The sequence below is a fragment of the Quercus lobata genome, chromosome 5, assembly GCF_001633185.2.
Source record: "Quercus lobata isolate SW786 chromosome 5, ValleyOak3.0 Primary Assembly, whole genome shotgun sequence".
In the NCBI taxonomy this organism is placed as follows: Eukaryota; Viridiplantae; Streptophyta; class Magnoliopsida; order Fagales; family Fagaceae; genus Quercus; species Quercus lobata.
In genome coordinates, this window is record NC_044908.1 from 8,687,583 (window position 1) to 8,698,907 (window position 11,325).

The window sequence follows — 11,325 nt, forward strand, 5'->3', positions numbered from 1 at the left end:
TTTCTTTTCCTTCCTCCAATATTGCCTTTTTTTTTTTTTTTTCTTTTGCTTTCTTTTGTGTTTTTTTGGGTTGTTTGTCACTTTTTTTTTGTTTTAATTGGGCATCATTTTTAGCAAGGATATATGAGTAAATTTATACAAACTCACTTTTTCTATCTCTTTACTTTTTCACTCCAAACCAAATAAAAAGGGGGGAATATAAATTTTTTCTACTCTCTACTTTTTCATCCTCTCACCATTTTCTATTCTCTCACTTTTTTACCCCTCCAACCAAACAGACCCTTAACTTAATTTTTCGAACACTCAAAACTTTTAAGAAACTTTTCAATTAAATTCCATGTTACAAAAGTTCTATTTCATACAACAATACCAAATAAACGTTTTTCAGTAAATTTTTTTGGGACGTAGAATTTTAACTGAAAAGATTTTTTAACGTTTTGAGTGTTTAGAAAATTAAAGTCTCACTCTACTATTACAAGAGTTAGACTTTTTTGTAGTAATACTTTAAGTTAAGTAAGGTATTTGAATTTGGTGAGAGAGTATAATTAAGTGTGTGTTTAGCAGTTAGTTTATTTCTGAAAAAAAAAAAAAAATTCTAACAGTATGAATATTGGATTGTATAGTTTTTTTTTTCTTAAAAGTTCCAAATTTCAACTTTGGTGTTTAAGTGGTTTTCACATTTAAGGAGCTCTTAAAAAGTTTTTTTTTCCCTTCTTTTTTGGGTGAAATTGCCAAACATTAGACAAATTCTACTAAAAGACTGTTTAAGGCTCCTAAAACACTTACTGTATTTTATTTATTTTTTTATGAATGAAGCACTTTTCCAATAGTGCGTTAAGACAAATCCGAAGTCATAAGCGTTAGTTCTAAAGCCACTTCAAAGGGGAAAGTATACTTTAATAAAAGTAACTTAATGTACTTTTAAATTCATATATTCTTAGGAACTCTTTACTTCTTTAGTAATGCAGGACTTAGCCTAAAAACAATGAGAGATTGTGTATTGAGTATTTAAGGAGTAATTCTTAGGTATTCTTGGAGTACGAAGAATTGTGTTTTTTTGTCTCACATTCGTGGTGAGGTCTATTAATTAAATTCATGGTGGGTTCTACCATAAATGTGAAAGGAAGGAACATTATTTCACTATACTCCGATAGTATTTAAAAATTTTCCGTACTTAACATATTATTTATATTTATGGTACCTTAAATAATAATCAGTATAATGTTTGTGAGATGCAAGGATTAATTAAAAATGATATAAAATTAAATAAATATTTTACTAATATCACCAAAATTGCAGTCGTAATTAGTGACATACTTGAAATTTTATATGTGTTTCACATAGAAAAACTGAATATCTTAATGATTAACGAGTAAAATATTTAAAACACATTAAAACACAAAATTGCTGTAGTAATTAGTGACGTATTTTAAATTTTATATGTGTTTCATGTAGAAAAACTGATTGTCTTAATAATTAACCAGACACATATTAAAAACACATTAAAACACAAAAGTTTGATAAATGATAAAAATAAGTAACAAATTCAGTTTAAATTTATTTAAAATATTGCTAATATTTTTTAATTGGAGTGACATTTTAATTTTAATTTTGTCTAAACTTTATTATCTTAATAATTAATGTATGATAAAAGCCTATTGTTCTAGGCGTAATATATGAAATTAAGCCATTTGATACAACTATGAATTTTAGAACCATATATATATATATATATATGTGTGTGTGTGTGTGTGGTTACTTGTGAAAATTAATTTGTCACCTTCGTTTATAACTCATGTCATATTGAGAATCCATTTTAAATTTGTGATTTTTTTTTTTTTTCAAATTAGATTATGATATGATCAAATAAGATACTGCTTACATCAAAATGGTAAGTTCTGTCACGTCGCATGATAACTCTTTTTTATTATAAAATTTTCACATTTTGAATTTGGACTGACAATAATAGTTTCACATCTGACAATAAATTTTGTCATAACTCATGTCTTATTGAACAAAAAATCTACAATTGATATGATACTTTAAAAAATATTAGAGGTACCCTATAATGACGTATCACCCAAGTTATATATTGTTGATAAGAAAAGCACAAAATTTAGGTACAATTTATTAAGTATAGCACATTAGGTTTTTCGATTAAATTTGATAAAGTATGTGGGCTGAATCTTGTGCTATAACTTTTGTGATGATTCTATTTTGTAATGATTCTATTATGGTCAATTGCGAGTGGTAAACAACAACTAATACTAGATTATATCTGAGTTATGGAAAAAATTTTGGTACAAAAGTTGAGGTGTATTTAAATTATATCCAAAAAACCTTAATATATTTGAACTTATTGTGTTCCTTCCTTGATAATTTTTATTTATTTTTTATTTATTTATGAAACCTTCATTGAGTGGGTTCCAGTTAGCTCAACTGATAAAATCTCTGATGGTTGTATAAGAGATCTGGGGTTCAATCCCTGCCTACACCAAAAACTGATTGGTGTCTTGGTCTGATGATAAGGAGCTATCATTAGGAGCGGACGTCATAGGTTGAAAATCTCTAAAAAAAAAAAACTTCATTGATAATTATTTTTTGGAGAAAAGTTAATGAATGGCCTAATAGAGTTTATTAATGAACCATTTTAGAAAAGTTTTTATAAGAAAATAAAAAAAAAACAATTAATTTTTTAACAACCTTTTCAATTTCTCATTAAAGTAGTATAAAATTTTTTATAAAATAATTTGTTAACAATTGTCATAAAGGCACCATTAATATAACCCTATTCTTTATTACCATGCTAATACATTATTAATTGAATATTGATTTAAACTAAACTTTACTAATAGAGTTAACATTGGAACCTTAGCTATTATCAAGGAAGAAGAAAAAACTTTACCAAGATAACCTCTAATTGTCTCTAGTCTGCGTCTCTTAAGAGGAGTAGGAGCTCCTCCCAACTAGAAACACTAGTGCATTTAAGAAGAAAAAAAAAACTAAATGAATACCAAGTCCAAGAAATTAGGGGTATGTATGAGTAAATCCCAACCGTTCAATCATACAGAAAAGGCAAACGTGGCATGCATCAAAATCACCAACAAAGAATAGTTTATCCATTTCATTTCAAGGTGCACTCCACGCTCCATGGAAAGCGCGCGGGCGAAGTAAAAAGTGAAAAATATAAGGGCGGCTGAGTATATTTAAGAGACTGTTAGTGAATTTAATAAATAAATTAATTAATTAAAAAAATTATTTTTTTGATAAAAAATTATTATTAATTTATTACCACACTACCCACAACACGACAAAAAACGTTGTACCAACCAAAAAAACAAAAGAAAAACAATGTGAAAGATAAAAAGTATGCAGTTTTAATTTAAAAAAAAAAAATAAATGAAAATTTTTTTCGAATATAAAAGGATATGTAAAAGATAAAAACTTTTTGAGAGTGGAAAGCTGGTAGTAGCGGTGGTGGTGGTGATGAGTTGAGATTGTTAAGTATGTGTTAAACTGTTAATGCAAGAATCCATTGTTTTAGGAAGAGATATGTGAGTAAGCCTAGGACATGGTTCCAAAGCCAAAACCCAAGTGAAGAGAGAGAGAGAGAGTTTTTTGTGTGTGTTCTTTTGTGGGGTTAGAAGGATCAAGGAGGACATGCACAAATCCATGCTCACAACAACAAAAAAAAGCAACAACAACAACAACAACAATAACAATAACAATCATTTCTTGTTTCCCTGCATTTTAACAAATCCCAAAGGTCTCTCCTTTTCACACACTTTCTCTCTTTACCTTCTTCTTGGCCTCTCTTTTTCTGGGGTTGGTTTATTTTATCTGATTTTATTCTTGTTTTTATTATTTGGTTGGCATATTTATAGTTGTGATTCTTTGGTATGCTAGCATGTGGAGCTTAAGATGGTGGGACTTGAGAGTGGATTTTTAGTATTGTTGGGGGTTTGAATTTTGAAATAATGGGATTTCCTGGGTTGGGTAAGAGTTTGTATCTGATATTAGTTTCTGGGTTCTTTTTGTTTTGGGTAATAAATTTCATTGCTTTCCTTTTTGCTCTCGAGTTTAATTTCTGGGTGTTGAATATATGCAATGGTTTCTAATTTGAGGAAGTGCTTTTTTTTTTTTTTGTTATTAATGTAGACAGCTTCTGTAGAGGAACTTATTTTAAAAAATTTCACTTGGTTTTTGTTCTTTGTTTTTTCATGTCCCAATTGGAATATGATACTATTTTTTATTATTGATTCATATGCTTTTTTTGGCTCCATGATGTTAATAATAAAAAGTTAATTCAGTTTTCTGTTCTTAAGCAGTATATCTGCTTGGCTCTGTTTCATTCAGGGCTATGCTTTGATTGCTCTATTTGGTTACTAGCTACTTGATGAATTCATATTTAACTTCCTATTTCTGATTTTTATTTTGTTTAGTTTGAATGCTTAATTTTATACATTGGCCTATCCTTTTGTTTGAATAATATCTCAATCTTTATGTTGACCAGTTAGAAATTCAGAATTTGAGTCCATATGAAATTAGTTTTTCCAATGAAATATATTGAACTCTTTCCTTACTTATGTACTTTTACATGAATTGTGAGTTTTGAGGGAATGTGGGGTGCTTGGAAGTCGCATGTAATTTTATTTAATCTATCTTATGAAAAAAATCAAATTGGTGTTATAGTTTAACATATCATCATGTTAAAGCAAAAAGAAACACAAATATCATCAAAGGTATTTGAGATCGTTCTCGTAGCCAATTCAAATTGATGGCAAGATGTTTCCCAAGCTAAATGCAAAGATGAGATAAGTTAATCTAAGAATAAAATTATGTTCTGAGATTTTGGAAACAAAAGTCATTGCTTGTGTCCAAAGCTCATCTAGTGTAAGAGATGTCATATATGAATTTTCTCATTCACTACATGATTTATCTCTTCAATGATATTGAAAGTCCATTTCAGACTCTTACCGAAGCTTCTATAATCACCATTTAGTTGTCCTTTCTTGAGTGAGAGAGGGTTGTGGATTGGGGGATACAATATATTGGTGTAGTCTCTGTATTTTCAAATCACTGATGAGCTACTTGTATCAACTGTTGTTGGTTGACCTTTTTGGGTGTGCTCAAAGGGGCATATACTTTATGAGTGAATCATGTTTAGTTGTTATAATACTATTCAAAAGATAAAGTTCACTTCTGTGTTACACAAGTTTCCTTCTATAGTTATTCTTTCCTGTCCGCATAGAGATTCCTTAGTTTCATTGTTATATATGTACACAAACACACACGTGTGTACATATATATAAAGCTTCAGTTCTTTTTTGGTGCTTTTGCCTAAATAATTGAAATAAAATAACATTGTTGCAGCTTACACTTAGTTGGCACGTGGTTTCCGATGAGTAGAGAAGCTAAATGCTGGTGCATATTTCCTCTATTACATATATATTTTTTAAATCTTGTAAATTTATGATCTTTATTTTTAAATGCTCTGAGCAGTAGTTAAGACAATGCGGAACTTAAAGAAACATTTTAGTACAAGTTCTGCACATTTTAGTACAAGTTCTGCCCATTCAGTATCTTCATGGTTTGTTTATTGTCCCCCCATTCAGGAATTCTACTGAATTACAAGTCCAGCAATCATCTATATCCAGAAGCTTAAGCTTGAAGATGGGAAATCGACCACAACATTGTCATAACACTGAGCAATTGAATTTTCAATTCCAAGACCAGGATTCCCCTTCAACTCAATCAACTGGTCAATCTTACCCTGAAGTGGTTAGTATGCAAGAAAGCAACCCTTGTGGACAAGGCATAGTTTCGCCAAAATCAGGTATGATATGAACTATGAAGTCCCTTTGTTTCTGATCCTTTTTAAAAAATAAAAATTCTTTGTGCGTAGTAGGTGCCTGATGGTTTTGGGGGTCTTTCGATCCTTCTATGTGTACATTTTCTGTGTTCATATATGTTATCTTATCAATTATCATTAGATATTAGTTTAACATATAGACTATTATCATGCTGTTTGTTGGAGCTGTTATAAAGGTCGTTTAAGTTGACTTATATATGAGAGGACTTCCTTAATAAAATAAGAGGTTCTTCACCTATAATTAATGGGTTTAATGCACCTTCTTGTTACTAGGCCAGATACAAATCTCATTTTGTTGTTCTTGTGCTTCTTCAGTATTTATTGAAACTAAGGAGAAGCCTATTGGAGGCATCACAAGACAATTCTCGTTGATGGGAACTCAGGATTTAGTCTTCTCTTCATCAAAGCTTGATCATAGCCAATCAATTGTAGGTTGATGCTGCCTGTGTTTGGATGGTTGCGAGGAAAGATTTGGAATCTTATATTTCTTACATTTCCTGTTTCAGGCTTGCCTTCAATTTCCCTATTCTGATCCATATTACGGTCTGTTTGCTGCTACATTTGGACATCAGGCTATTGTAAGTACCTTGTGAAAATGTAATAATCATCCCCTGATAGGGAGGGGGGGGGGGGGGGGACATCTTTCTCTTTTCCCCCCCTTCTTTCTATAACCTTGTTTCCAGTTTGTGGATCCCCAGGGCTAACCTGTTTACCAGAAATTTGTGATTCTTCAACATTTAGACTGTTTACCATCTTTTTAGAAAGTAGAACCTTCTTAGGCATCAATCTGTGCTTAATTATTTAAGTGGAAGTGCAATAAACATCTTGTTGGCCTTGCGGATTATTTAATGTTTGAAAAGTAGGTCTATGAAGTATTTCACCATTTTATTTCGTTTTTCACCCCATTATTTTTTGCTTTGCATCTCCTTTGCTTTTATTCTTTTTACTTTCCTTGTCTTTATGATACTTTTGGTAGTAAAGGTTCTCCCCTTTTATCTATCAGATGCTATTTCTTAATGATATCTGAACTTTCAAGGCATAAATGCAAAAGAATCATATCAAACCGAGGTTATTTTAAATAACCTGCTATTTTTTTTTAATAGGTTGATGATAAAAAATTGAAGTTTTGCTGGATGTCATATAAGATTGCTTGTGTGGTTTCAAGCATACAGTGGATTTCATGAGTTGTTTTCTACTTGTGGATGCTACCATGCAGTGGTTTTCATTAAATACTCCATTTGCCTTTAATTAGTATATGGCCTCAAAATTTATACAAAAACCACACCACTTCCAGTCTGTTGCTGCATGAGGATGTGTTTTCTCTGTTACCATTCAGTGAAGTTTTTGTCATTGAAATGTATGCAGTTGCATCCATCCCGAATGATAGGGATGGCCACTGCTCGAGTGCCCCTTCCCCTTGGTTTTCCAGACGATGAACCCATTTATGTCAATAAAAAGCAGTACCATGCAATTCTCAGACGGAGGCAGTTTCGTGCCAAGCTTGAAGCTCAGAACAAACTCATCAAAAGTCGTAAGGTACAAGTGTTTTGGGTTTTCCCTGTCCTTTTACAGTTCCCTATATTATGCATGGAAATTTGGTTGACAGGAAATATTCTCTAAGAAATGCCATTATGAAACATGTGCAGCCGTATCTTCATGAATCTCGGCATCTCCATGCGTTAAAGAGGGCTAGAGGATCTGGTGGACGCTTTCTCAACAAGAAGAAGCTTGAAGAATCCAATCATACTCCTACAAGCCATGGACTGGATGATTCAGGCTCCCCAAAGCTACATTTGTTTGCAAATATGTCAGAATCTGAAGTTCATCAGCCAGAAAACTATAGGGATGGAGCTTCAACCACCTCTTGCTCTTACGTCACAAGTGTCTCCAACAGTGACGACATCTTCCAACAGCCAGAATTCAGGTTCTCTGGCTATCCTCCTCACATTGGCGGGACCATGCATAGTCACTCGGTTGATATGCTGCATGGTGCTAGTAAGCAACACCATCTCACTGTCCTTCGGTGAGAGATGATGCCAACCATGCTCATTCCCCAGCACTTCACATACTCTTTTGGAGAAGCTTGCTGTTGTAATGGGTTCCTGATCCTTAGGGAAGTCATCCTTGGCTCTTGTCCTGCTCTGTTGCTTTTCATGTTGGCTTGCCAAAAACAAAGTGTAGACATTTACTTCTTGTCCACATTTTGTGTTTGGGGCATATACAAATATGTTTTAAGACTAAGTTTGTGGTTGGTGACATGACCATAATTGCTTTTCTTTGCTGTTAACTTGTGCCTCTGTGACTGCCTAGACAGTTGACTCTGATAATAAAGTGTTTTTTATTCAGGGGCATACAATTCCTCATCTAATTTAGTTATTGGTTTGGTGATGGATGAAAGTGCATAATCTTTTGTTGCTGTTAATCTTAGGCAAAAATAAAAAATGGGAGTGTGCTATTTATTAATAGTTTTGCTGGTGTACGGATTCCGTACAATAGCATAGTTGAAAATCCCAAATTTTAGATTCTTTTCCTCGTACTCTTTTTGCCAATGGGACCAGGCTTGAGTCTGTTGCCCGTTATTGAAATAAACAATTACAACAATCTAGGCATGGTGCTAAAATTTTAGGTCTACCAATGCATCCAAAATAATTATTTCTCCTACTACTGCCTTTGGATCTTGGTTGGGGATGCATTGGTTGTTACTTTTAATATGCTTGTTATGTGGAGCACACTTGGCATCAAAATATTTTCTAATTGTTAGTTCACTTGTAATCAAAATGAAGGAATACTTCATCAATTCTAAATGAAGAATTTAATGTTGGCTTTGCTACCTTTTAAGTTATAATGTTGTTAAATTTATTTGATCAATATATTAATTTGTGTTCTAATATTACTAAAATATTTTTTTATATATAATTTTATCAGTTATGCTTGTATTTGTATATTGATTGATTAATTTTTTTGAGCATGCTCTCTAATTGTTGTTAAGCGGTATAACTTGAATAGTTGAGTATAAAATTGTATATTGATGTCTTTTGCAGTTCTAGTATATATAATATTTACATAAATGATAAAATGGATGATGATGATTAGGAATTTAGGACGGTGGTTATAAAAACTTTAGAATAAGAATAATTAAATGTTCACTTCACCTTCATATTCATCTTGCTTTTGGATTTTATATTATAGTTAACTAGTTTCCATTTGTTAATTTATTTTGGATTTCAAATTTGGAACTTAAAACTTGGAAAATATTTTTCATATGTTTTGATAAATATTTTGATATTTGGTTGCTAAATATTAAACATTTATTGAAATACATTGAGTCAAAACTTAAATATATTTGTTTCGTTAGTATAGACTTAGCAATGTATGACATGCAAATTACATCATATGATGCAAATCTAAGTTTTTTTTTAAGGATGAATTTATAATTTATGTGATTATTCAACATACAAAGCCATTATCAACGTACCTTTTGTTTTAAATCTAAAAACATATAGAATCTTACGATTTACGATTCGATCTTTCGATCTATAATTCCATCTACTCTCAACGATCCTACGTAGGATCTCGATTTTGACAACCTTGGTCCTGGCAAAATATTGGTGGGGACAAACATGGAATGAAAAAAAGATCCATTGGATTAATTGGAAGAGACTATGCACGCCAAAAAATAGAGGTGAAATGGGATTTAGGGACATTCATGCTTTCAACCTTGCTATGCTACCAAAACAAGCATGTCGCTTGGTCACCGGATCCCACTCCCTCTTCTATCGGGTCTACAAAGCCAGGTATTTTCCTGGGTGCTCATTTATGGACGCTAAGTTAGGCCACAATCCCTCCTTCGTGTGGCGCAGTCTGCTAGCTGCAAGGGATGTAATTCGGGTGGGTTCCAGGTGGAAGATTGGAGATGGGCAGAGTATAAAAATTACCTGCAACAAGTGGCTGCAACACCCCCCTCTATGGTGCCGACACTACATTGAAAGTGGGGGACCTCATCCACCATGAATCCATGCAATGGAATCGTCCCTTGATACAGGCCACTTTCATGCAAGCTACACAAAACGATATTCTGCGTCTTCAACTCAGTAACACACGGGCAAGAGACAGACTCTACTGGAAAGAAAACAAAGCCCAGCAATTCACGGTTAAAACAGCCTATCAAGTAGCCCTTCGTTTGAACCGAGAGGTAGGAGTTGAGCATTCGACTGTAGGCGAAGAGAAGAGGTTTTGGAATAGGATTTGGAGGATGAATGTACCACCAAAGGTCCGGAATTTTGTGTGGAGAGCATGCACTGGTATCCTTCCTACCCGCGCCAACCTATACCGCAGAAGAGTACCTATAGACCCACTGCTCAATCTGCGGACAAATCGATGAAACAGTTGGACATGCGCTCTGAGAGTGTCCCATGGCCAGAAAAGTGTGGGCGATGGCTCAAGGAAGATAGCAGAAATGTGGAGTAGTGGAAATGGAGACTTGGGCTATGGTGGCATGGACCATTTGGAACACCAGGAATAGGTTTTGCTTTGAGGAAAAACAATCCCAAGCAAAGGACATCCTTCAGGGTGCGACAACTCTTTTACAGGACTATCAGAGATGGAACAGACACTTGGCTGAACAATGATAAGCAACCGAGGACGCTACTGTGGGGATATTACACGATCAGCTCTTGTTGTACTTGTAATGGTTTCTTTTTATATGTTTTGTACCCCCATATGCCAAAGGGAAAGGGGGTGGTCTTATAATATTTCGGCTTTTGTATACTATCTGAGGGTGTTTATCAAACCCTTTAATCAATAAAATTCTATCTATACAGTCAAAAAAGAAAAGAAAAAAAAGATAGGGCACCACTGTGCATGATGTACCCAGCAGGGCCAGCACTCAAGCTTTGACTTTATTTACTTTTTAATTTCAGTGAATTGATGTGATTGTGAGAAGAGTTCATGTTGCCGTAACAAAATATGCATCTTTTTATCTTCAAAAAATTGTAGGTGCACACCATTTCCAACAAAATTTTATGTGAACAGTAAGGAAAAAAAAAGTGGTGATTCTATGTAAAAGTGACAAACAAACAGGTAGTTACAATCATTCACATAAAATATTTATGTGAGTGGTGGAAAAAAAAGAGTTATGCGTCTATATGAAAGTGACAGGTAAACAGCTAGTTACAATCAGTCACATATGATACAAATTTTATGTGGGCGGTGGAAAAAAAAATGAGAGGCCCATGTGAAAGTTAAAGGCAAATTAATTACAATAAGTCACATAGAATAGTTGTGAAAAATAGTATAATAAAGGTTGTGAACTTAAAATAACTCTTTTGTATAAATAATATAAAAAACCATGTGGTCATCTATGCAAGCTTGGATTTTAATACATAAATTGTTGGTAAAAGAAGTATAGGTTCTCGCGTATGCTACTGTTAGATAATCAAGTAAAAATCAAATCA

At 33.1% G+C, this 11,325-nt stretch overlaps 1 protein-coding gene across 2 annotated transcripts; it reads left to right on the forward strand.

The window, feature by feature from the left end:
• The first annotated feature begins 3,428 nt into the window (after window positions 1-3,428).
• Window positions 3,429-8,269, forward strand: LOC115992177 (nuclear transcription factor Y subunit A-3-like). 2 transcript variants are annotated; one of them, XM_031116262.1, is made up of 7 exons: window positions 3,429-3,766; window positions 5,374-5,424; window positions 5,616-5,836; window positions 6,188-6,300; window positions 6,379-6,450; window positions 7,238-7,408; window positions 7,519-8,269. In XM_031116262.1, exons 2-7 carry the CDS (start codon window positions 5,402-5,404, stop codon window positions 7,897-7,899), a joined length of 981 nt encoding a protein of 326 aa, XP_030972122.1. In that variant the 5' UTR covers window positions 3,429-3,766; window positions 5,374-5,401; the 3' UTR covers window positions 7,900-8,269. The 2 variants fall into 2 exon arrangements, with proteins under 2 accessions (XP_030972122.1, XP_030972123.1); XM_031116263.1 differs by lacking the exon at window positions 5,374-5,424 and having other exon boundaries at window positions 7,519-8,223.
• The last annotated feature ends 3,056 nt before the right edge of the window (window positions 8,270-11,325 follow it).

Coding starts and splice junctions, on each gene's coding strand:
- LOC115992177 (XM_031116262.1), top strand. CDS start 5,402: ATGAGTAGAGAAGCTAAATGCTG. Junction 5,425..5,615: donor AGTAGAGAAGCTAAATGCTG/GTGCATATTTCC, acceptor CCCCCCATTCAG/GAATTCTACTGAATTACAAG. Junction 6,451..7,237: donor CATTTGGACATCAGGCTATT/GTAAGTACCTTG, acceptor AAATGTATGCAG/TTGCATCCATCCCGAATGAT.